Source organism: Pezoporus occidentalis, unplaced genomic scaffold (assembly GCF_034315485.1).
Source record: "Pezoporus occidentalis ecotype Australia unplaced genomic scaffold, CSIRO_AGI_Poc_V1 ctg19, whole genome shotgun sequence".
Taxonomy (NCBI): Eukaryota; Metazoa; Chordata; class Aves; order Psittaciformes; family Psittacidae; genus Pezoporus; species Pezoporus occidentalis.
Window position 1 is genome coordinate 2271228 of NW_026913748.1, and position 26593 is coordinate 2297820.

The following is a 26593-nucleotide window of genomic DNA, read 5'->3' on the forward strand; positions in this document are numbered from 1 at the left end:
CAGTACCTAGGAAGGAATGGGTGCTTCTGGATCCAAAGCTCATCCCATTGCTAGGAATGTGTTTTGGTTTTGAAAGCTGGTGACATGAGTTATATTATTTTATAGGAAATTATATAAAAAGCCTCAGTGAATGACCATGTAGGAAGGGAAAGGGGTAACAAAGTCAATCAAACTGGTGTCAGTCATTCACACTCATTCTCTCCTGGAGTTTTTATTCCTTCTCATGAGAGCCATTGCCGTGTGTGGCCAAGCGCTCCTGCCAGGACAACTTTAGTGATGTGAAGGATCAGGAAAGCCAGGTATCAGATTCCTGTCCAGTCTCGTAGGTCCTCTGGACTGTTGATGATGAACTGGCTTTTGGACTGAGCTCACATAAACTTCAGGAGTCAACTGTTTCTTGGATCCCAGCCTCTAGCTGCTGCTGCAAATAGTGCTTTCCTCAGTGTTTACTCATATGAAAGCTCTTCATCCTGTCTACGGCCAGCATGGAGACCATTCTTCTCAGCCTCATTTTTTTGTTTCTCCTGGAGCTTTCACACAGGCAGATATTTCCTTTCATGTTGTACTCTGATCAGTCTTTGCATTTTCCTAACAGGTAACTAAAATATCATGAGGTGGTTAAAAAAATGTAATAGAGTATTTCTTTGTTCAGCCCCAGACACCTGGGCCTGAGAGCACATCTCTCCAGCTGAGAATGTCAATGGTATTTTGGTCATTAATATATTTATTATATTATGGTTATAATATTATATTTGGTCATAATCATAATGCCTTGGGCAATATGGTCTAGTATGAGGTGTCCCTGCCCATGGCAGTGGGGCTGGAACAAGATGATCTTAAGGTCCTTCCCAACCCTAGCCATTCTATGATTCTATGGTTCTGTGCTGGGAAGCTGGAATGCTGAAACATCTGCACCCTCCTGTGATTGCATGCACGCTGTCTGAGCTTTTGCAATGAAAACATAACGGTATGTATCTGGCAGCCTGGATCATGTATCTTAGTTCAGCAGATGCCAATAATGGTTGTAGCTGGATATTAGATATTATTAAGAAGAAAATATAAAATAAGGCTGTTAAATAGCATATGTTGGCTGGTAGAAAATGTCTTCCAGATGCTTGGAAGCATGATATTTGGCATGGGAACTGCACGCTTTGATAAAACTATTGCAGCATTGCTGCCAGCTCAATGTAGGTATTTCAAAACAAAAGGATTTGGGAACCCTTATGAAGGAGGGAGAAAAAACATCCCAGTGTCTTTGCTAGCTTTCAGCAATACCGACACTCTTGTGTAGTAAAGGTTGGCATAGATGCTCCTAGTCTGTAGCAAAATACCTATCATAGCTCAGATTCATGGGCCAACACAACCTGGAGCACTGAGATTTTCTGCACGGTAAGGTCAGGATCACTGTGGCAGTTTAAGCCATGGATGCTCCCTACAGTTTGGTACTCGGTCAAGAAATTTTGGATGAAGCAGATAAATAGGTCTAATTTTTTTCATGGTACTGGCACCTCAGTTGACTTTATCTGGCCTAAGAGGGGCTGGTGGCTGGTCATGACTTTGAAGGGGATGGCAAAGGCACTTTACATGGATGCTTCAGGACCTGCCCCCAAAACTTGCCAGCTGGTGTTGCAATAGGGATGTCTCCCCAGTGCCCTCCTTCCATCTCCCTGAGGTCATCCCCAGGAGAAGGGATGGGCAAGCACCATCACCTGTGGTGGGCAGCTCCTGTGGAGGACCTGTAGATGCCAAGGGACCAGCACAGGTCAGCACTGGGAAACCCCACCTACAGGGTGGAGGCAGGTGAAGAGGGACTTGCTTGTGCCCAGCAAGGAGGAAACCTGACTCCTGGGAGCTGCATCCCAAAACCACAGCACCACCAGCACTCTAACAAGAAAATAGAAGGGAAGGAAAACAGCCAGAAAACTAAGGTCTGCTCCTTTGTGCCTGAGACACTGCAGAGGTAAGAAAGCTGCAAGCAGAAAGAGAAAAAGTATTTAATCAAGCCTTGGGTTAATAGTGGGGGTATCTGATCATTTGTATGTCATATGCAGAAAGCTCACTGGCTTTACTGAGAGCTGGTCTCAATCACAGCATTTGTGATCACATCCATGTGCCCTTTGTGGCCTTGCAGACCTCCGGTGTGGGATCACAGCATCCTTCTGTCAGGTCCCGGCAGCAGTTTCACTGCACTCCTGATTGCTCCCTTTGGATGCAGAATCACTATTTTCCCTGCCAGCAGCAGCTTTCTCACTGATGGTATTTTGGCTCATGTAATTGGTATTTAGTATTTTCAGTGGGATTTACAAATAGCGACTCCCCAAAGAGGTGTAATAGATATTAGCTATTCCCTCAAGGCAAACAGGGCTGCAAAGGTTTGGGATGATCAAACTGTGTGATCGGTAGGAGCAGTTAGGAGGCTTACTAAAGTGTTGCATCTGAATCTCTGTGCTTTCAACATAAATGCTCTATCAGAGTGTACAGTGCTAGGGACTTACCTGAACAGTGGCTTCTTGTCTACTTATGGATGAGTAAATTTTGCTCCAGCTGCCCCAATACTTGAGGGCAGAGAGGGATACAGGTGCCTCCACAGATTTCTGGTGTTAGCTGAGATGCTAGAAAATGTACCCCACCTGCTCACCCACTGCTATTTGAGAGCAGTATGTGTCTCACATAGGTGAAATCCACTATCTTGATGCCTCTGAGGGTGTCTTGGTTACTGTGGGGTGTCAGAGGTGTCACTGCACTCTTCTGCTTGAGCACCTGAGCCTCATCAGGGGCTCTGTACAGCAATGCCAGGGATTGGGGCTTCTTCCCCTTTTCTGGAAGAGCTGCAGCTGGGGGCAGAATGCAGTTGCAGGTTCCTAATCATAAAGAGACAGAAAAGGAGAAAAGCAGGTCCCCAGACCTGCTTGCAGACCCCTTTGCCATTCAGACACTCAGTAAAGCTTTACCTCTTCTCCCAGGCTCTTCCAAGCATCCTGTTTGGTTGCTCTTGAGCCGGTTCCACTTGGAAATGGTCCCTAGCTGGTGATCAGCTGGTGGCACTGTGTGCTGCTGGCAGCTATTGCCACCCCTGATTACACTGCTGAGAAACATTTGTAAGCATCCTACGCATCCTCTTGAGTATGCTGGACTGTAATGATCTGTAACAGCAAAGTCAGTGTACGTGACCCAACTGACTCATCTGCCAATAGCCCTTAATGACCTCCTTGTAAATGTACCTAAGTATGATGCTTTTAAGGTTTCCAGCTTGGGAGTGCTCTAACTCTGTGCTTTCTGTGTTTGTGCTGCCCTCTATCTCAGCTGGGATTTTGTATTTTAGATACTCTTAGTCATTAATTCCCTCAAACTTCACCTTACTGAAGCATCCCCAGTCACTGCTGGGTGGCTGTAAATGCTGCCTGGGCCAAGTCCGGTGACCATGAAGGAAGGTAATCAAAGGAGAGGGTGTCATCAAATTGAAGATGTGTTGAGCACTCAGCAGGAAAGCTTGTGGGTTAAAGCAAGTGGTGTGCTTAATCCCTGCCCTGGGATTAAGATGAGCTTTTCTGACCAGGAAAAGTGGTTGTGATCAAGCCAAGAGATTTAGCACTGGAAAACAGAAACATGGGTGGAGGAAGCCAGCTCTCCCCTGTTGCAATCCAGAGGCTGTGTTTCTTCCTGACCTGAGAGGATGGGGATTAGTGCAGTGGGGTGTGAGGCAGAGTATCAGGTTTGCCACCCTGCTCCTTGGCTGTTCCCACTCGCTGGCTCTGCCTCAGTGCTCCCATGAGCAATTAGAGAGTGCAGCACCTCTACAGCCCTCTCAACCCCAGCTCCCAAAGGGCACCAATTTCTGCATTCAACAGGGGCAACCTGCTGCCAGTCATGTTACGTCTTGTCTCTTGGAGATGCAGAATCTTTTGCCTGCCTCTGCATTTCACTCTCCTCTGGCTGGGGAAGGTTAGCAGGCCTCATCTTCCCTAAGGCAATCCTTGGCCAGCACAATGCAATGAGTATTCTCTGTCAGTTCAACTAACTTATCTTGTGCAGTTTCTGTGTATTTTTCACCAGACCCACTATGGGATGGGACAGGTCCCAGTAGCTGCTTGAAACAAAGTCATGTTTGACCATGTCTTAATGTTTCCACTCCCGCACGGGGAGCTGCTTTGCTGGCTTATTGCTTGGATGGCTTTGTGACTCCCCAGAGGTTTCACAGTTAAATCCCAGCTTTGCCTGACTGTGACGGTGGATCCCAGCAGGAGCTGCGATGGCCACTGCACCAAAAGAGGCAGAAAATACTATTGGTCTGGAGGAAATCTGCATGGAGAGACAAGAACCCCCAAAAGGTGGGTTTGTATTGACAGGACTAGGAATTTGGGTCCTCATTTAGCTGGGCTAGAGAGAGGGTCCCCAGTCCTGGCACTCTAGCTACCTAAAACCTCTGTACATGGAAACACGAGTATCAGCTCTGTACTGCTCTTCTCCCACCACAGCTACCAGGCTGGTGGCTGCTACATACGGTGGTGGGAAGAGCTGGCTGGCTTGGCTTTTCTCAGGCCTCTGCTTTGTGTAAACATTTTATTATGTTGGTAATTCAAGCATTCTTTTCTTTTTAGCAAATAAATAAATGTATTCAAAATGATTTTTAAGTGAAAAAATGTAGAAAACCACTAAAAAGGCCTGAATTTGCAAAAAATAAAGAATTTTCGTCTGTTCCATTACATAGGTAATGTTGATGGGTTTGAGATGACTGAGTTGAGAGATAAATGGCCTGACAGAAAAATTTTTACAGCTCTGACTTCACCTGAATAAGAGCTTAAAAGCATACATATACTGAAAGCTTTCTGCCAGGTCTGTTTATAAAGCCACCCCAGCCCTGATCTTGAGATGCCTTTGTTAGCTCCTGAAATGGGGTGGAAAAGTCAGGAATAAAGGCTTAGGAGACAAAACTTAGCCCAGAGCTCCCAGCTGTGGTTTCTTGTAGGGCTTTGGGACTGGGGCAGCCCCTGGCTCACACTGCCCATGCTGGGAGTGGGCCCATACCCCAGGGGTGCAGAGGGAGTGAGCCTTAGGGCAGTTTGGGCATGGGAAGGGAATAGACAGAGTCCGAGCCATGGGTTTCCAAAGCATCTGGAGTAATTCAGTACAAGGATGTCCTTCAGGCCCATGCCCTCTTCCCTGCTGGCTGGTGTTTCAGCAACCACCTGATGTGTCCAGCCACCAATGTGCCCAGGGGCTGGTCAATGGACACACCACTAGTAGATGTTTCTAGCCTTTTTTCCGGTGCAGACCCACAGTAACAAGGAAAATGTTGGCATTTCATAAAAGGAAGGTACAATTTGACTGCTGACATGGGATTTTTTTTTTCTCTATCTTCCTTTCCCTTTGATGTTCAGAACAGAAGACGTTTACAGTGGAAGAAGCTGTGGAAACCATTGGATTCGGGAGGTTCCACATTTTGCTTTTCCTGATCATGGGGAGCACTGGGGTAGGTATCTGCAGCCATCTGCACTGGCCCGAGAAACACTTTCCTCATTTTCCCTATTATGTGCAGTAACAACCATAAGCACCATATTGCAGCCCATATTTTTCACAAATACCTACTCAAGCAGGATTTCTGCTGTTGTCATCTTTGCTCAAAATAGATCTTGGCCACAACTGACATTGCTATTTCAGGGCAAAGCTGAGCAGGGTGGCTTAGAGCATCCTGGCCTGGCCCGGCCCCTGCTGCGGAGCACTGTCCCACCTGGCAGCACTGATGGGGCACGTCTTCAGTAGCACCTGAGGGTTAGGTTCAGCCTCCCAACAGCAATTTTCATGCCATCCTGAGGGTACCGAAACCCTGTACACTCTGGCTGCTGTCCTCCTACCCTTGGCTACCCAAAAACCTTCCTAAATGGCAGGGTCTTGCCAGACAGGTCTGATTTGTGACCAGAGGTAAAAGCCTGAGGCCAGGCTGGGGTAAAGAGGCAATGGGGCTACATCCATGAGAATCACTGCAGCTGAGATGTAAATGCCTCTAGCTATGTGTAAATGATAGGTTCATTTCTTAACTGAAGCCAGCTGCTGGGGCAAATAGCCAAAGGAGCAATGAAGTTTTTAATGAAAAACAGCTTTAAGAGGTCATCTTTGTGCTAGATGCCTGAATTTACAGCTAAGTACCTAACCAAGCAGCTCGGTTTCCAGAGGTAGTTGAAGGTCTTCCACTAGCACAGGTGGGTAAGAATGCCTTCTGGAAAGGATGAGTCTTTCCAGTCTTCCTAGTTACACAGTGTACCTAGATACCTGATTTTCAACAGCTTATGTCTTTCCAGATCAGGTGCAGGATTCAGACCACTATGGAGGCACCTTGGCTTCACAGGGCTGTTTTGACATGACGAGACTGCCATGGCTGCAGGCTTGGTAGGACTGCGGGACTTTACCCTGTGGGCTTCCCTTCTTGCTAACTTGCATGTTTGTTCCCAAAGGTGGCTGAAGCCATGGAGATCATGCTAATAGCTGTTGTGTCCCCTCACATCCGATGTGAGTGGCAGCTTCAAGACTGGCAGGTGGCTTTAGTGACAACGGTGAGTGACTTATGTTCCCCTCATGCAGGTCATCCACCATGTGGTCATTGTCAGGGCACTGCCACGGGCTTTGTAAAATACGTTTTCCAGGGGACCAAATAAATTCTTGGGTCTCCTCTCAGGTACTAGAACTGTAGAAAAACAGAAAGTGAGCTGATGTGAACACGTATCCATGCCCAGAACTTTCATGTCAAAACAAGCCCCCACTTCCATATTGGAGTCCTTGCCACCCAACCCCCATCTTTCAGGGCTGAAGCAGTGAGTGCCTGCTTGGAGGAAGTCAGCCCCTGGTAGCCACCTCCCTCATGGTTCTGGGCACTGCAGTTCATCCTGCTGCTCAGAGAGAGCATTCATCTCACCTGCAGTTCAAGGAGCAGAGCTGACTGGTGCTGCTGGGACTGGGCCCTCCACAGCTGTGCTTCAATTCCCTTTAGATGGTGTTTTTTGGCTACATGGTGTTCAGCATAGTGCTCGGGCTGCTGGCCGACAGGTATGGCCGCTGGAAGGTGAGTGCATGCCATGGGGTGCATGTCTTCTCCTGAGCCCCACAGGAGCCATGCATCCTGCCGAGCCCATAGTCTGATGACCCTCATTTTTCCCCTTTTGCAGATTCTGCTGCTCTCATTCCTCTGGGGAGCCTATTTCTCCCTGCTGACCTCCTTTGCCCCATCCTACATCTGGTTTGTGTTCCTGCGGGCCATGGTAGGAGGTGGTGTATCGGGCCATGCGCAAGGGTAAGGTTACGCCTCATGCCTCGTAGTACAGGCAGCACCAAGCCAGCCTCCATAGGGAGGTTAATGAAGCCACCCATGGGCCTGGAGGGGCTGAGTTCCTGGGTTTGCAGCAAGAAAGGCTCTTCAGCTCATTTTGGCTGACCCTGGCAGGGCGCCCTCTTTCCCTTGAGCTGAGCCTGATAAGCCATGGCTGTGCTGCGACCTGGGGGAGACAGCAGGGAAGGGGCCTCCATCGGGGCTGGAAGTGGAAAAGGGAGCAAATTTCTACATCAGAAAGAGAAGCAAATTCCCACATCTCCTTAAAACAAAATGCCGTTCTGTAATTTCACTGAATCCTGGTTGATCGACCTAAACTGCAGTTCCCAAGGACTCCCAAGCCCGGGAATAGAGGAGGCAGCTGGTTTGCATTAAGCCAGTGACAAAAGGATTATTAAACACATATAAAACCAATTAGACAGGTAACAGATGAGCAAAGGCTGCTTCTTCCTAAAGAAGTCACAGCAATTCTGCTTAAGTAGCAAATTCTTCTTGAACTGATGTAAAACATTTCCACTTAAATGAAACTTTCTGCCCTGTTGGGGTGGGAAGGGGGACATGGCGAGGGAGAGCAGAAATTCACAGTGTTGGCAACCAATGCACTAGGAGCCTGAGAAAGTAAATTGCTTTTTTGAGCTCTCTCAGGGAAAGCATCTTCCATGGTTCCTCGAAGCCTGGTTGCTGCCCAGAGAGAAAAAACCCAAACCAGTTGTGTTGACCCAAAAGCCCTTTGCCATGGGAAAGACAAGAGGGGCATAGGTGCTGCTGGGAGGGGAAGGCATCCTGCTCCTGGGTCCCATGTCTGCTGAGTAACCAGCACTGCCTCCTTCACAGGAGGGCCCCTATTCCCTGACCGTGAAGGCTGCTGTCCTGGGTTTAGCAGTAGCAGTTAATTTTTCTCCTTCTTGGCAGCTGGTGCAGCATTGTGTTTTGACTTTCAGCCTGGGAACAGCGCTGATAACACCGATGTTCTCAGTTGTTGCTAAGTAATGTTTACCCTGACCAAGGACTTTGTGAGTCTCATGCTCTGCCAGGGAGGAGGGGAAGCAGGGAGGAAGCAGAGACAGAACACCTGACCCAGGCTAGCCAAAGGGGTATTCCATAACATAGCATGTCATGCCTGGGGGGGTAACTGGGAGTTACCCGGAAGGACAAGGGTTCTTCTGGGTCAGACTCGTTTCTTGGCCGGTGGTGTCGTATTCTCTTCCCTTGTTATTTTCTCTTATCATTGTTGTAGTTGGTGGTAGCGGTGGTGATTTGTGTTGTACATTGGTTGCTGGACTGTTCTTGTCTCAACCCGTGGGAGTTGCACTCTTTCGATCCTCCTCCCCATCCCTCCGGGAGTGGGGAAGGGGAGAGCCCCTGGGGGGGAAGGGGGGGTGGTGACGGGACAGGACGGGGGAGGGGGATGGGACGCAGGCCTTGACTGCTTCCAGCCTGGCACCACTTACTGGGAGTGAGTGAGTGAACGAGCTGTCTGGCTGGGTGTAAACCACAACAGCTGCTCATGAGCCTATTGAGGATGGAGGGAAATTGCACAGATATTGCACATGTTATAAAACACTTCAACAGCTGAGATAGAAGGAGCCAACATGGGTCTCTCCCCACCACTCTCTTTCCAGCCAAGGAAGCACAATTCCCACCTGTGAACTTGAGAGCTGCCTGTGAGAGCTCCTCCCCCAGGCGCTACCCAACCATTTGATAAAAAGTGGAACAGGCTGTTTTCTGTAATGAAAAATAATGATTCACTAAAAATTGTCCATGGCTACAAACATGCTCTGTGTCTGTGCTGACACCTTGGTCACCCCACAGGATCTTCCCATAGGTTTTCTGATGCACAGACTGAAGTGTTAACCTGCCTGTATCCTACAGCCATGGCTGTGGGAAAGGATTCTTGGTGTGCATCTCCTCTGCATGTAATTTGGTGCCTGAGTGGAAGGCATATTAAACAGGGATCCATCATCTTGGGGTGCTGCTCAGTGGTGGAAGAGGGACGGTAGTCTGTCTACAGGCAGCAACATCCAGCACTGACTGCCACAGAAAATATATGGACCCAGTCAGAGATCAATATGATCAGACAAAAGTCGTTTATTGCAAAGCCTTAAATCCTTATATACTATTGCTTACATGCACTTGCAGTGATTTGGCATATTATGGTTGGATACATGCCTTGAAGACCCTTAGTGACTAACATATAATTGGTTAAGCACAGGTGTGGGAACTTGACCTCGAAAGCTTGCCAACAGTCCACAGTTCTCATTAGCTCGGTGAATTCCTGCTTCTTCTTATCTTGCTTGCTTAAGCTTCCCTGGGCCTCTCATGGCCTTGCTGTATCTTTTGGGATTATTCAGAGTTCATGTACCAATTATCCATTCTCCCATGAGAACACTGCCTCCACATCTCCCCCTTTTTGTTTTATTTACCTTTTGGATGACCCTACGTGAGCAGGGGATTTGGGCTAGATCATATCTCCAACATATGCCAACTACAGGCTGCTGGGCCTGCCCTTTTTTCTCCTGTATGGCTCTCTGATAACAGGGGAGGCCATCCCCCACATCAAGGTCTGGCATGGCATTTTTTTTTATTTATTTTATTTTTTTTTCCTGCCACCCTGATGCTGCTTGGGTGACGACTCGTAAAGCTTGTGCTTGCACTACCCCTCTCGCTTTTTCAGTCAGCAGTTCTTGTTTCAACCCATCTACCTGTTCCTCCAAGTCTCAGATTCACCCCCAGGTTACCTTAAACATACTAAGCAAGGCTCCTACTATGCACCCACTGTGTTGCAGGTGCTCTTTAGGCTTTGTCTGTGGTGTCTACAAACTGCCTCAATACCTCAATAGATTGAGAGGACTTTTTGTGGGTTTGGTTGGTTGGTTGGTTGGTTTGGTTTTCTTTTCTTTCACTCCTCAGCTCTGGCGTCCATCCTGGCCGTTCCGCTGGTGGAGCGCTGGGAGCCGAATCGGAGGGCAACTTCTTTTGTACATGGGGACCAAACTCTCTTCAAATACCCTTTTTTTTTTCCCCAAAGTTGCTCACCCTGCTTTGCACGGCTACAAACACCAGCCTGCTCGGCAGCTGCTATAGATGCCTGCCTGCTTCAGCGGCAACCATAAATACCTGCCGGCAACTGCACTTTTACATTAACCCTTTCTTGCCCAAAATGTTAAACTGCTGCCCGTTACAAACTTTTACATGAACCCGACAACAAAAAATACACAGAACACCATCTGTCCTCACCACAAGCACACACACACGTATGGGATCCCACAAGCACACTCCACACAACTACAGTATTTGAAGCACAAAATCCAGACAATCATTACTCCCACTACAGTCCCACATACAGAACAAGGACCCTGTGGAGACTAACAGCAAACCAGCTCCGAGAAGCATCATTGCAGTGCGAGGTGGCAGGCTCAACCTTAGTGGGTGTCCCCGCAGGGGCTCTGCCTCCCCCACATCGCACGAGGCTTGGGCTTTTATACTGACCAAAATGCACACTCATTCCGACACAGGTGGCCAGCCTATGTTGGAAGAAGTGGCCAGCAATATCTATAAAGGTCTCCAAAGGTGGATACAAACCTGGACATACTTAATATTTACCAACTTCTAGTACATGAGTATCACAGAGAGACTATCAAATGAGTTGTATATGGGGTCCCAAGTCACAGTCTGCCACAGTCCACCCGATACCCCTGATAAGAGCATACGAGAGACCTTCCCACCGCGGGTCTTGATCCAGCACATACACCACCAGGAAAGCACACAATACATCTGCATCCCCACTGGTCTCGCTTCTCCCTTTACAGCTGTGCATTTAACATGAAGATCTGGGGGTTATAAATCAGGCTCCTTTTCTGGATGAATAGGCTCTGGGTCAAAAGGATCATCCAGGGCAGCATCAGGATTATCAGGCTTCAGAACCTCAGGAGCAGCAGCAGCAGTCTGATGGACATGCACAGGCTCCTTCTCGGGGTCAGTAGGGCCTGGGTTGAAAAGATTGTCTTCATCTCTGTCCTCAGTCTTCACAGCCACGGCAGCAACCGCCAGAGGTTTGGTGGGGGCAGGTGGGGTGGGGGGGGTAGGGGAACGACGACTGGGCTCCACGATCTCATTTTTTGACTTTAACGTCTCTAAAATAGATCTCCAAGTGACTAACAAATTTTTCACAGTGTCATTGCCTTTTGTAAGTGCATCCCACAGCTTAACTCCTGCACCATTCCACAGAGACCTCAAATACGGTAGACTCATCACTCTCTGGATAACGCGTCTTTGACCATTTCAACATTAAATTTAAGTCTGTCTCTTTAAAGGTTACTCCCTTCACCTTAAGAAGGACTGGAAACATCCATAAAACAGAGGCTTCTTCCTTCGCGATTTTTTCCCAAGACCCAAGCTCAAAGGTTTCGTTAACCCCCTTGATCAGCTCTTTTTCTTTACTCCAGAGCAGCAGTCTTTTTGACAGATTATCATCATACTCTATCTCTCTCGCTGAGAGGATATGCTGGAAGAGCTTAAGGATGGCCATTTCTTCTTTACTTAATTGATTCCCCATCCTAATCCTCTTCCAGACCAGTCAGCTGTTACCTTATTTGCACTGCACAGTGTCTTCCGGGCTCACAAGACTCCGTTCCGAGGCATCTACCTCCCCATCCTGGTCCTGCTGGATCAAACCCAGCCGACATCCCTGCAGCTCTGCATTTGCCACTTTCTTTGGTGCCACACGCTTTAATTCCTTCAGTTTCAATATGAAAAACAGGGGGGTGCCCCACATTGGGCACCATTTGCCGCAGAAAATGTATGGACCCAGTCAGAGATCAATATGATCAGACAAAAGCCATTTATTAAAAAGCCTTAACCCCTTAAATACTGTTTCTTACAAGCACTTACAGTGATTTGGCATATTATGATTGGATACATGCCTTGAAGACCCTTAGTGACTAACATATAATTGGTTAAACACAGGTGTGAGAACTTGACCTCGAAATCTTGCCAACAGTCCACAGTTCTCATTAACTCGGTGAAATCCAGCTTCTTCTTATCTTGCTTGCTTAACCTTCCCTGGGCCTCTCATGGCCTTGCTGTACCTCTCAGGATTATTCAGAGTTCATGTACCAATTATCCATTCTCCTGTGAGCACAACTGACTGAGCTGAGCTGGTACTTCATTAGTATAGAAGTTCTCATTGTTGCTGTATTTCTGTATTTCCCCCCCTTTTTCTCTAGGCTTATCATAAAAACAGAATTTCTGCCCACCAAATACAGAGGATACATGTTGCCCTTGTCTCAGGTAAGAGTGAGCACATTTCTGTTTTTCTAGCCCCAAGCCCCAGGAGATTTGTCCCACTGCTGTTTGGAAGCTGGATCTCCAGGACATCAGCCTTTCTCCCAGACTATTCACACTTGTCTGGGTCTGAGCCCCAGAGTGTGGCGTCTGCGTTAGTAAAGACAGTTGCCTGCAGAAAAGAGGCACTAACATCAAGTAACTGGATGCTCCAACCACTGCATGGGAACTTTGAGGGATGGCTGGCACCATGGCTTTAAGAGGGCCAGTGCTGATGGGCTGGTAGGCACTAGAGCTAGCAGGACTGCCAGCCCCCTCCAGGCCTGAGCTCATCCCCTCCTCTCTTTGGACCCCCATTGATAATAAGCAGTTAAAAAGGTCATGCACAGATGAGGTCCTAATCTGTGCCTCTCCCTGTCCCTGCACATTGGACGTTGTGCAGGATAGGGGTAACACAGATTCCCAAATTTGGCCCCAGACGTGCTGGGAGGGTTGTGCCCTCTTGCTGGGCAAAGACCACAGCAAGCATGACTTGGGTGGCTGCTTACGCCAGATTTCTGCAACGGGCACTTGCTGCATGTGCAAACGATCTGTGGAGCCCTCATTGAGCACATGAATCCATCTGACTATTGAACCAAAAGTGTTTGTATATGGTCTTGGTGGAAGGGATAATTTGCTTTTCATTACTGCCTGTTTGATCCCAGGGCTTCATTACCGAAGTGTCACCAGAAACACAAGGTTTTATAAAAAGGAACAATGTTATTTCTCCTCAGAAATTTATTTCTGCCCTCATGAACTTGTTGTGGCTCCTGCGTGTTTGTTTGTGCTTTGTGTTGGCTGAACTCCCTTGGGTGGTCCCCTGGAAAGGGATGTGTCTCCTAATGGCAACAAGTGAACTTCGGGAAGGAATGTACTTGCAGATCAGGGGGCCACATTCTCCATTCGTATAACTTGGCATTAAGTCTCCTGGAGACACACCAACTTCCAGTGGTGGAAATCTGGCCCACTTTTGCCTTTGGTGCTAGTAAATCTGCTGCATCCCTGCAGAGATTTAGACAAGAGGAAAATTTATGGGCATGAGCATTAGCAGAGCAGTGACTGGAAGGACAAAAGAAGTGGCTTTAAATACAACATAACAGCAAGTGATCTGTTTGCATTTGTAGCTAATTAAGACCATCTTCAGCCATCCCTCCCCAGATACTTGTCTTTCATTCCCTCTTTCCTTCAACCCAAGCTGAGCTTCTCATGGATGGCGTAGAATGGCTCAGTTTGAACTGCAGTGCTCCCCAGCACAGATCCCCACTTATCCAGGGAACCAGACATGAAGGGAAGAAAACAAACAAATTATTGCCATGTGTGCATGTTTTAACTCCCTCTTTTCCCTTGGAAAGGTGTTTTGGTTAGCAGGATCCATGTTAATCATTGGCCTGGCATCGGTGGTGAACCCAACCATTGGCTGGCGATGGCTGATCAGAATCGCCTCCATCCCCGGCATCCTTCTCATCCTGGTGTTCAAGGTAGGTAAAGCTGCCCTGCCCGCTCCCTGCCACTGACCTGGTATCTCCCCAGGCACCAAGAGGCATTGCCCTGAACCCCCACAAACCTGGGGATGTCATAGAATCATAGAATAGTTTGTGGAGGAGGCCTTCAAAAGTCATCCAGTTCAAACCCCCCCTGCAATGAACAGGGATGTCTTCAACTAGATCAGGTTGCTCAGAAGCACAACCAGCCTGGCCTTCAGTGTCTCCAGGGATGGTACATCCACCACCTCTCTGGGAAATCTACTCCAGTATTTTACCACCCTCACTCTGTCCTCCTTTCACCACTTCAGCCCTCTCGCCTGGGGGGAGAGTTGGGAAGGTCCTGATGGCCTGAGGAGGCTACAGATCTGATGCTGATCTTGGCTTTGCTGCCCTCCTGTAGCCCTCCAGCACCCCAGGCTCCAGTGTCCATGGTGCCAGTGGTACCCAGGGACCATGGTGATGGGCACCATCGAGAGGAAGACAGGCTAGGAAGGGTATCAAAATCACAATACCTTCAGTGTAGTGCTGGTCCCTTCAGTCTTTACATGTGTTAGTGCTGGTGAATGAAACCTCAGTAAAGTGTTCACACAGCAAATGGGTGTCTGGGTCAACTGCAGCTTCCCCAGGTTTACTCAAGCTTCAGAAATATCAGCCTCAGATATGGGGACAGTCTTATTTGTGGGGAGTGGTGTGGAAAATCCCTACTTACAGTGCCCATGGGTGCTGCAGCTGCTGCTGGTGCAAGATGTGCAGATGAGAAAGCTCCTCCTGCAGCTGAACAAATAGACAAGTCCATCCAGGGTGCTACCTGGGCAGTCAAATGCAAGGTCACTGTGAATGTCCACTCATATAACTTTGATGTTTGGTATTCCTGATATTTTGCCATTAGAAAGAAAAAGGAAAAAAGAGGGTACCAAAGGTTTTTAGTCTAGAAAGAATAAAAAAAAAGACACAGCATATATGCCTTTAGAAGAGAAGGAATCTTTAACTCCCATTTCAGTGATACAGATGTAATTGTTTATAATTTAGTGGAAACATCATTTAATGAAAAGGTATCTTATTTTGGAAAGACCACAGGTGTGGGTGAATGCTGCAAATGCTTGTGATGAGTTTGTTCCTAAGTTTCATCCATGTCTTCCTTTTTTTTAATGACCTTGCTCTGTCTTCTAAGACTTTTGCTTAAGTAAGTGGTAAGTGCCTCATCGTGTTTTAGAATTACAATCAATAACGGTTGTCTTCGTTAAAAATGTGTCTTTGGCTTCCACCTCTTATAAGTGCCTGCCACAGTCAGCTCAGTAGCAGATCCCTAGGAAATGGACCAAGAAATGGGTTTGTTGGGCAGGGTGAGCTGCCCACCATGAGGTATGGGGAGCTGGGACACACAGGGATGCGCCAGAGCACGGCTGGGGAGGAGCACAGGCAAAAGGCTGCTCCAGCCGAGGTGGTGCCTGGCCAGGCTCCTGGGCATGGCAGGAAGCTGTGAGGAGGGTTGTGTGGACAGAGAGGTGCGGAAAGGCTTTCTGACGCTGCTCTGCTTTCAGTTCATCCCAGAGTCGGCGCGGTACAACATATCCGTGGGCAATGTGGCGGCTGCTTTGGCCACGCTGCAGAGGATAGCCAAGATGAATGGGGCGGCGATGCCCGAGGGGGAGCTGAGGGAGCCTGCCAAGGTAAGCTAAGCCATTGCACTGCTTGGGCCCTCTGTCCAGGGCTTCTGGGATCTGAGCATCGGGAAGGGAGCAGGATGGCCAAGCACATCTCACTCTGCCTCTGTTCCCCTCCTTGCCTGGTTTGGTTCCAAACAGCTATTGAATGTGATGACGAAGATGTCATTTTTCTTTTGAAGAGACAGCAATCTTGGCCCTCAAACTGGAATTGAGTTTTCTGGGTTTTTTTGCATTCTCTGTGTTCGCTCAGAAAAATATTGTGCTGAGAAAAGATCTGCTTCCTTTGCTACACAGAGGGCTCTTGGCAAAGTATGTTCTCCCTCACTGCCCAGCCATCCCCCAGGGTTGTCCCCTGTGCCATGAGACGTGGGACCTGCCCCTTGGGTTCCCTCTCAGGACTGTAGCCTCTCAGGGTCCCAGCCATGAGGTCAACCCTTGTCTCTCAGAGTCTTCTCCCAGCCCCTGGCTGGGCTTATCCACTGGGTCCCAGCACCCAGGTCCCTGAATGTGGAGCCACGCACCAGCAGAAGAGGGTCAGAGCAGGAGAGGCCATTTCACAGCTACCACTGTTTCCACCTGTAAGCAGCTGAGCACTCAGGAGTTGATTACTGCTGGAACAAAATGCCCAGAAGCTTGCGTGGATGATGCAGGCAGAACAGGACAGGAGCTGGGAACCAGAATTTCCCCCCACAAGGTGGCTCTCTCCCTTACCCCCAGTCTAAGCAATGCTGACTTCGGGGAGTGAAGACTTATTCACGTGACTCCTTTGACCCCCAGGAGATGAAGATTGGACAAACCTACTGTCCAGGGCCTCAAATTGTTATCCAGCTCTTTTTAAGTAAGTCCCTTTCCTGGACCTCTTTGCTGCTTATTCAATCCCACAGGCACCAAGCATTGTCCTTAGCAATTCATGCAAGATGGTGCTATTGTATTGGAATTAATTAGGATTAAAGCTTCCCTGTAGTTTAATTGAATTTATGTAATGGACCCGCCTTGGCTGTGGGAAGGGATTTTGTTCACTGTGCCCCCTCTCGGCCTCAACCAATGATGAGGAAAATAAAGGCAACCCAAAACACCCCTGGGAACTCTTGTCCCCTCGGCAGTGGGATGCTGGGGCAGCTGCCAGCTCCTGGGGAGCAGCAGGGCAGGCAGTGCTCACTGGCATTTCAGGCCTCCCAGCAAGATGTATGTGGCCACAGACTTGCTCCACGTGCAGAGCAGGGGACACTGGGACCCTTTCCTCAGCACATGGGGCAACAGGAGCTGCCAGCATCAACTGGGGCACCCTCTAGCACCACGATGGTCATGCTGGGGCCAGGCTGCTGAGAGCTGGGGGAGTTCTGTGGATGCCAGGGGTGCTCAGGGTGTTCTCTTCTCCTCCTCTCCGTCCTTTGCAGCTCATCTTCCTGTGGACATCCTTTGGGAAGAGGGGCTTTCCTCTATGAAGGGCTGACGGGGTGCTGTCAGTCCATCTATCAGTCTGTCTGTGCACCAGCAGCTTGGGGCGAGGGCAGGGAGACCCTGGGGTGCCTGCTGCTCTCACAGAACACTCACCCTGTATAAAATATGCCTTTTTTAAAACTTCCTATAATATATAATATTTCATAGTATGTAATTCATAATACATCATTATATTTCTCTCAAATGATTTGCAGGAAAGGAGAGGAAGATTCAAGGACCTCATCCACCCCAAATACCGCAGAACCACTTTGCAGATATGGATCATATGGTAAAAAAAAGTCTTTTTTCTTCCTTTTTTTGTTTGGTTATCAGCTCATTCTCTCAGCTGAATGTGTGCAGGGAGCAGAAGCCTCCCCATGACTCTGCCATTACAAGGCACCACTTCTGCGTTAGGAGGCAGCTGTAGATCCTTGCCAGCTGGAGGAGGAGTATGTGTGCATGGCTCCTGGTCTCAGACACCCTGTGTCAGTCACTGCTAACATAAGCAGAAGGCTGGACATCCAGGATGGTGCAGGGTGCTGTGAGCCCTTCCTCAGGACAGGGCAGCTCAGGGGAGGTGGGGTGGGAGCCATAGGAGAAAGGCAGCAGCGTGCACCCACAGTGTGCCTGTGGCTCTGGTTCCCTTCTTGGTGTGAACACGTTCCTCCCAAGAGGAGGGCAAACGCACCGCCTTCGAGGCCGGCCAATACATCAGTCCTACAGGGCTCCAGCAGAAACACATGAACTGTTACCAGTGACACTGGCTGGGGAATATTAAGATTGAAGAGGGATGCATTTCATATGCAGTGTTCCCCGTAGCTGTATGCAAGGGTCGTATACATTTCATTGACTTTGCTGTCTGGAATGGAAATGTATAAATAATGAGTCCATGGGAACTCATTGACCCAAACTGTTGCTAAGTCAGGCCTCGAATTTTTCATGTTCTCTCACCCTCCACTTGTATGTTATGAAATACTCCTTCTTTTTGTTTGCTAATCCTCCTTTCTTTCCTGGTTGCTAGCATGTTCTCAGGTTTGCATTCCCACCCCCTGTGTTCCCTAAGCATCCCTAGGCAGCTCGTCTCCTAGCCCAGATTCTGCTGCTCATTTCTGGAACTGACAGGGGGGTTAAAGAAGAGTGAAAATTACTTCTTGGCCTGCTTGTGCTTAGGCGTGTGTGGAATTACTTGATAATGACACAGCCAGGCTGCCATCACCAGTGCTGTGCTCTTGACAGCCAGCCAGGGTGCAATGTGAGCCTCTCCAGCCACTTACTGAAAGCTCCTTTCAAAATCCCTGGGCAGGAAAGAGAAGAACAGCAAAACCCTGGGCAATTGCTTCGTGTGAGCTGCAGCATCAGGGCCTGATGTTGAGACTCCTGGGATTCCCAGGGAGGGGTGGTCTCCACTCACAGCCCTGCATGAGGAAAGGGACAGCAGGGGCAAGCTCTGCCCCAGTCACCTGCTGCAGAGCAAGGTGCAGCACTAATGGGCGAGCAAAGCGAGCGTGGTGGGTTGACCCTGGCTGGGCACACCAGAATAGGACACCAAAACCTGCTGCATTTCCCCCTACCTTCCCCATGGTTGCTGCTGCTCACCGCAGCGTTCCTTCCCCACCCAGGCTTGGCATAGCTTTTGCTTACTATGGCGTCATCTTGGCCAGCGCAGAGTTACTGGAGCGGGACCTCGTCTGTGCCTCCGCAGCTCCACCGATGCAGGACTCCGGCGATGACTCCGAGGAGAGCCGCAGCCCCTGCCACTGCCGCCTGTTCGAGCCTGCTGCCTACCAAACCATGATCATCAGCACTGTTGGAGAGATCGCACGTAACCTCCTCTCCTCTCCTCTCCTCTCCCTGCCAGCTCCTTCTTACAGGCAGCCAACGCTCACTGCAGAGCGTGTAGCTGTGTGTGCACTTACTGACGGGCCAGGTGTCGCAATGTCCTCCGCATTGCTGGCAACTGGCACTTCAAACAAAGGTCTGGGACACAGGCCATGAGCTGGTGGCAAGGGGTAAGAGAGGGTATTGCTCCCTAGGCAAGCAGCTCAGCTCCTGGTGATAGCACAGGTCCTTCCAACAGCAAAGACCTCCTTAGCAGTTAGTATGTACTGACAGCCTTGGTTGAAATTGCTCCCAACTTACAAGAACTGAGCCCGGCTTCCCAAATTCCCAGACACGTAGCTTTTGGAAAGTCATAAATAAGCAAGGATTGCAAATAGTCAGATTGATGTAAATAAATGCATCACACGAGTGTCCTGCCTTCCAAGAGATGGTGGCCTCAGGAGCAGGTCCTACGCTGAGCACTACAGTAAAGGAAAGCTAAACTCCCAGCAAACCAAAATGCTTCCTGGTGCAGCCTTCCTGGGAGTGCTGGGGGATGGCAGGACATCCCAAAGGCACCCTTGAAAGAACCTGGCACTGTGCGTGTGTCTAGTATTGCAACATGCCTGGGACATCCATGTTTTCCCTGGTTCATGTCTCAGCAGCTGAGCTACAAAGTGAGCGGGTTTTGGATGCTGCAGGTACAGCCAGGCTAGGATCAGCCCAGTGATGCACTCAGGTGCCTGCCTGGCTCCCAGTTCATGGGGGTCACGCTCTGGGCCTGGTTTTGGCTTGGCTGTGGCCAGAGGGAGCAAAACCACCCAGGGCTGTGGTACTCACCCAGTGGATGCCTTCAGAGGAGGGAAATGTCGGAGAAGCACAGGCTCCATCCTCTGAGGGCAAGGACAAAGAGAAGCTATGGGAGCAAATGACAGGGTTGGGGTACAGGAAGAGAATTACAGGGTTTGTGCATTTTACAGAGCGTTTGGTAGGCAGTGGGGATGCAGAGAGGTATTTTGAAGCACACTGTACAAGGTTTATCAAGACACAGACAATCATCACAGTGAGGTCGTCTAACATTTTTCAGTTTTCCTTTTTATCTACAGTAAATCCTTTGAACATTCTTGGCATCAATTTCCTCGGAAGACGACTAAGCCTGAGTATCACCATGGGATGTACGGCCCTATTCTTTCTTCTCCTTAATATCTGCACCTCCAGGTAGCCTGGATCAGCATGAGTCTTTCTGGGGGGCTTGCAGTCCTGGGCAGAGGGCAAGTACCTGTGGTAGTCTTGGGTCATCGGTTGGTCAGGCCAGTAATTCCTGTACATCGGCAAAAACCCCACTGACTGGATCCCTCCCCTTCCTGGGAAAGCTGCAGCAGAACATGCTGTGGTGCAGGAGTGTGCAGGGGGGTCACTTGTATTATTGAGCCCACATGGCTTCCCCCAAGCATACAATAAGTTGTTTTCTACTAAATTCACATAAAAATGATGTGAATAACATCTGCCAGAAAGCAGTCATATTTGTTATTCGCTTTTTCCTTTCCCTTTTTTGGCAATGCTAGATTTATTTCCTCAGTTCTATAATCGGGCACTTCACTGGGGGAAATCCAGCAACAGCCAGGACGGACGAGGCATTGAGCAATCTGGTCTAGTGGAAGGTATGCCCTTTGCAGAGGGTTGGAACTGGAAGAGCTTCAAGGTCCCTTCCAACCCAAACCCGTCTGTGATTCTATGTAATGCTGAAGGCACCAGCTGAGATACTATGGTCCTCTTCAGATGATTCCCTCCAGGGTCTAACACTTGCCTAGAGGAAAACAAAGGAGCAGTAGCCCATTTTCAAACATGCCATGCCCATGGACAAAAGAAAGTTTATTCTTGTCAGCAATCAACTTTTCCTTATGCTTTTCCTCGTATTAAGCTGTAAAAGCCTTAGCACAGTGCATATGCTAGGTTGCATCTCTGCTGATCCCGATTCAGTGCCTAACTCTTTGCTCCAGATAGCTTTCTCTCCAGTGCAGGCATGACTGGGTTTCTCTTCATGCTACGTGCCTTGGTTTCAGCCAACTTCAACACCATCTACATTTACACAGCAGAGGTGGGTGCTCCTGAAACTACGGTAATCTGCTCTGTTGTATGAAAGACCATTTTCCTATACCCAGGAATGTTGCCAGATTTATTGACTAGTTAGGGTCACCTTCCTTGTACTAAGTATCTCTGACTGATTTCATATGCAAGATCAGAGGAGGAATCAGAAAACTAGTTGAAGATGATAAGAGGAGGGGGAAGAGGAATGCCCTACTGAGGCATCTGCCGGTCAGCTACTAGAAAATGTTATTTTTGAAGATGTTGCGTACCACCACCTTCCAAACCCCACAATGTTTCCCCTGCAAAGTTAGAAAATAAGCTACCACTTAAAAATAACCTTTTCCAGTACCTAAGAAGCAGTATGAGGTTATATATACAATTTTTGTTCACTTAGGGCAAATTGCTGTGTTCCATCTGCAAAGTTTCAGTCCTTCTGCGAGCTTGTCCTTTGCACCACCTCAGAGCCATTAGTTCTGTGGGTGAAGTATGCACTCAGGATTGTTGTTCTTTACACAGTTGAGTGGAGTTAAATGGTTTGCCATGCAGATTTTGACTCAAATGATAAAAAGCAAGCAGGAGTAGCTCCCTGTGTTGACCAGATACTTTTTAATATTACACTGTGTTGTTTAAGCTTCCACTGGGCTCAAATAAATACCAACATTTTGATAGTCCTGAATTGCATGCTGTTGATGTAAAGACCATTGCTGCCATGGCCATATCATAAGCTAATACTACTCACAATTCAATCAGTGATCAAAACCATACTCAGAACTCCCATTTCTGGCCACATGCCTGGACTCTTAACGTACTTCCATTGGCTTGGCCTAGTAAAGTAATTTTACAAAGGCTTGCATGAGTATACTTGCTAAAATCTATTGATAGTAGCAGGACTTTAGCAGGACTTAAAGTAAAACAAAATACATGCTTTAGTGTTTTACTGGCACAGGTGTTTGGAAGATATGAAAAAGAAAATACACAAAGCACATTCTTCTAAGCCTGGAAGTTTCTTACTGGCATCTGTTTTAATTTTTCCTCCTTCTAAACAAAAGTGCTGTTGATACAGTCTCAAAGACTGCAGACAGTATCCTTTCTGCTTTCCAGATACAGAGCCTGACAATATAAATTGAGTTCTTCCTTTAGCACCCAGCCTAATCTCTGTAACTTCGGTGTAGGCTGTCCAGCACAGCTGGGAAAAAGGGGGGAAGAGTGGCAAGCAAAAAGCAGAGGAACTGCATTCAGCTTTGATTTACTTGCCTTACAGCTTTCCCTAGGGCACAAAATGGCAGATTTTTAATGGCACAAATGAGACCAAAAGGAGCCTTCATTTCTTTTCATATCTTATTCCACTAGCTGCCCTTATTAAGATGAAGAGAAATTAAAAAGTAAAAATAAGGACACATTATCACAGATCATTGTTGCACTAAAATCTGATTTCCTTCTGGCCTGTTTTAGGTTTATCCCACGACAATGCGGGCCCTGGGGATGGGAACAAGTGGGTCACTGTGCCGTGTTGGAGCTATGGTGGCCCCATTTATATCGCAAGTAAGAGCACGCTTGGTAATGTTGGTAAACATACTGCCAACCACTGCTATCAAATATACAAAGAGATGTCCCTGAAGTTCACACACACACACACACATACACACACAGAGAAAAGGTGGATGCAATCAGTTCTCTGCTCCCAACTCTGCATACAGGGTACTTACAAAGCCTTTGCCAGATGTAGCTCTGCATAAATCTCATCCCAGAGCTTGCTAGTATTTATTACTTTCTGAAAGCACTTAAGGATTCACAAGACACTGTTTTCCCTATCGTCACATCTTTCAGGTGCTTCCAAACCTTTGCCCACCCTTTTAATTCCTAACCACTAGCCCCCCATACCACTGAACTGATGTTTGAACTGGTTTTTGCCTGCAGGTTCTCATAAATGCTTCTTTCCTCGGGGCCCTGTGTCTTTTCTCATCTGTGTGCGTTGTCTGTGCAATCTCTGCGTTCACACTGCCCATCGAGACCAAAGGCAGGGCACTGCAGGTTTGTATTACCACTCCAGGAGCTCCTGCTAAATGCTATTCTAAATGCTCTTTAGAAACTAGTAGATTATGATTCAGCTGGAATCCAAACCAAACTCTCCTGAGGATTAATAAACCAAAGAAAGGCCTCACTGGCAAGCACAGACCCTGCTGTGGCAGCAGCTTAAAGCACTGTCACCCCATTTGCCTAAAGCTCCTTTCTCATAAAAGAACAAACCAGCACGCCGCCCCTAGTCCCAGCTACCTCATGCAAGCGTGTTAGCTTCAGCTAGTGCAAGCCTCTCTTTGCTAGTACCTTTCCAGCCCTGACTTGAACTTGCTGCTTCACAGGCACACAGGCCACAGTTCTAGGCTGCTGGTACTGCAGGAAGAAAGGACAGCAGACATGTAACACCTTCAACTACTAAAGCCATTTCTTCGCAAATTCAAGTCAAAACACCCAACTGTATCAGTATGTTAGCCAAGCCCTTGTTGCTAGTGTTTCCTATAAAACACTCTCAAAACACTAAACACAAAGACTATGGGGGAAGTTTAAATTCAGACAGCCCCCCTTGAACAGGTTTCATTAGTTTAATTACAGGAGGTGGTGAGTGCTTGTGTGATTCTAGTCAATTCAGCTACACGAGCGTGGACATTTTCGCATCATGAATGTGGCATGCCCCCACCACACTGCCTGTTATTCTGCAGTCTTACCTGTACAAACCAGAAGACCATGGGTTAAGTAATCCACGTTCTTCAGTGGCTTACAGCAAAACAGATGTTCAAACAAACTGTTTTATGTCGGCTTTAGCACTACACTTTTGAAAAGCCAGACACACAACATACAAACACACAGGTATTACATATATGCGCATACTTCACTGGGTCTTATCTAAGATTTTCTCACTGGGACCTTAGGGTTTTCAGAAAAACAACATATTAATCATTGCCTGCTTCTTTAAATGGTTAATTTTTAGAAATGCTTGACTTCTATGTTTTTATGCCATTTAAAATATCTATATGATACTCTGTAAAAGATATGGGGGAGGGGGGAATAAAAATCAAAGGTTAAGTAAGGAAGTGGACAAAGCAACTTAATCTTCCCTCGTGGGTGAAATTCAACCCCATGCACAGCGGCCAGAGAGCCACTTAGGCTTTCAAATGGTTGGATTTACAATAATTACTAAGCAAAACACTTCATTAAAACTTCTTTAGACATTAAAGGAAAGCTTTGATTCCACTACAGTTGAATTAACTTTGGCTAAGAGTGGTCAAGATAAATGGGAGTGTAATGATTCCTTAACAGGATCCCCCCTTTTCCTGCAGACTTAGCTCAATAGCATTATTATTCTCCTTGCTACAAATAAGAGTTATAAGCTCCAGCTGCTGGCCTTTACATGCACAAGTTGAAAGGATGGAATAATAAAAACCTGCAGAATTAGTTGTGTACTCTGGGAAGTTGCCATTAGATCTAAAATTGAACTTGCTAGCTCTCATCTCATGGTCATTTCAGAGATTACGTTCTGTGTACATAGTCCTTCAGGGATTGCTGAATCATGACTACTGAACATATTGTCCAAGGGCCTCACAGAATAGTCATCCCACCCATACAAGAATTCAAACACATAATGTAAAAGCTCTGTTAACATGGAAGAAGTTCTTCCCTGTGAGGGTGGTGAAGCACTGCCACAGGTTGCCCAGAGAAGCTGTGGCTGCCTCATCCCTGGTAATGTTCAAGGCCAGGTTGGACAGGGCTTGGAGCAACCTGGTCTATTGGAAGGTGTCCCTTGGAACTAGATGATCTTAAGGTCCTTTCCAAACCAAACCATTCTATGTTAATATCTGAAGGGGGCCTATAGGGATGCTGGAGAGGGACTCTTCATTAGAGACTGTAGTGATAGGACAAGGGGTAATGGGTTGAAACTTAAACAGGGGAAGTTTAGATTGGATATAAGAAGGAAATTCCTTCCTGTTAGGGTGGTGAGGCACTGGAACGGGTTGCCCAGAGAGGCTGTGAATGCTCCATCCCTGGCAGTGTTCAAGACCAGGTTGGATGAGGCCTTGGGTGACATGGTTTAGTGTGAGGTGTCCCTGCCCATGGCAGGGGGGTTGGAACTAGATGATCTTAAGGTCCTTTCCAACCCTAACTATTCTATGATTCTATGAATATTTAGACCTAAGGCTTCAGACAACAGATGTGTTCCTTCATTTAGAGCTAGTTTAAGCAACAGAACAAAAATTATGTAAGTAACTTTTTGTGAAATCTAGAAAATGACATTTAAAAAGCGTATTTACTCATCAGTCCTCTCTCAAAGCACCCAAGGGGCAACAGCATTTGGGCAGATCCAAACGCACATTGTTTTCCCCTGTATTCATATTTCTGTTGGTTTTCATGTGCATTTTATTAATTTTATGTTTTTTCTTTTCTTTCCCCTTTTTAGCAAGTAAAATGAAAGCGAGTATTTGATGTTGGATTAGGTTGGAAAGAAAAATAAACCTTTGGAATCTGTCATTTCCTGGCAACTGCATTTGATGTTGATTATTTCTCCATACCATTTCCATTATTAAAAATGGCAACTGAACAGTGCAAGAGCTATGAATTGTATAGACAAATGGCAAATTTCTCAAGGACAAACCCTTTCTTACGATTCAATAAACAGATGCTTTCTACCTGTCCTGTGAAGTGAAATGAAGACTTTTTACTACCAAGTACTATTAGTAGTGACATTACACACACACACCCCCCTCAAGCAAAAAAAAAAACCCCAACCCCAAACCAACCAACCAAACCACCCCCCCAAAAAAGGAAAACAACCACCATTCAGTGGACTGAGGCAAAGGGGGGAAAATACATTAAAGTAGATAGAGTCTTTGCCATAGCAGCTTGAAAGAATGTAGTACTTTAAAAATAAAATTGCCTTCCTCAAGTATTTGTGCCTATACCACCTGTGTTAAAGCAGCTAAATTTAACATCTCAAAAACCTCACTGCAGAGACAATTTCTGACGATTCTCAGGGTGACATTCAAGAGCACAAAATGAAGGTTGAGTCAGATTTTTCCAGTGGATTAAACAAGACAGTTTCAGTTTACAGAAGACAGATAAGCAGCTGTACTGCAGGACTACATATATGCTCTTCTCCCCCGTATCTTGCACTGGGAGAAGAACTTGAGTGTGAAGCTGTAAAGGTATCTAACTTCACCTCTAAACGCAACAAGCCACCTAATAAATCTGTGCTTGCAACTTATCGTCCAGAGAAACATGCAGCACCTTCCTCTGGAAGCACTGTTAAACTTGATGACAAGGTAAACAGGATTTCCAGGCATTGTCAGATCTTTAAGATATCAAATGCTGCAGTGGCAGTGCCTCCTGTTTCTTAAGTCTGTGCTACTGCAGTGTGCACTGATCACATCTGTTCTGTTAGAATGGTCACCTTCCTGTTCTGCTCC

General features: G+C 47.4%; 1 protein-coding gene across 11 annotated transcripts; it reads left to right on the plus strand.

Annotated features, from left to right (window-relative positions):
- The first annotated feature begins 1842 nt into the window (after window positions 1-1842).
- SVOPL (SVOP like) lies at window positions 1843-25821 on the plus strand. 11 transcript variants are annotated; one of them, XM_062616416.1, is made up of 15 exons: window positions 1843-4328; window positions 5379-5470; window positions 6450-6548; window positions 6983-7054; window positions 7158-7282; window positions 12544-12607; window positions 13993-14118; window positions 15666-15794; window positions 17447-17520; window positions 18851-19053; window positions 20156-20267; window positions 21066-21147; window positions 22590-22679; window positions 23055-23168; window positions 25588-25821. In XM_062616416.1, exons 1-15 carry the CDS (start codon window positions 4250-4252, stop codon window positions 25597-25599), a joined length of 1473 nt encoding a protein of 490 aa, XP_062472400.1. In that variant the 5' UTR covers window positions 1843-4249; the 3' UTR covers window positions 25600-25821. The 11 variants fall into 11 exon arrangements, 8 of the variants coding, with proteins under 8 accessions (XP_062472400.1, XP_062472402.1, XP_062472398.1 ...); XR_009964350.1 differs by lacking the exon at window positions 25588-25821 and having other exon boundaries at window positions 21066-21558; window positions 22521-22679; window positions 23055-23107; XM_062616418.1 differs by lacking the exon at window positions 23055-23168.
- The last annotated feature ends 772 nt before the right edge of the window (window positions 25822-26593 follow it).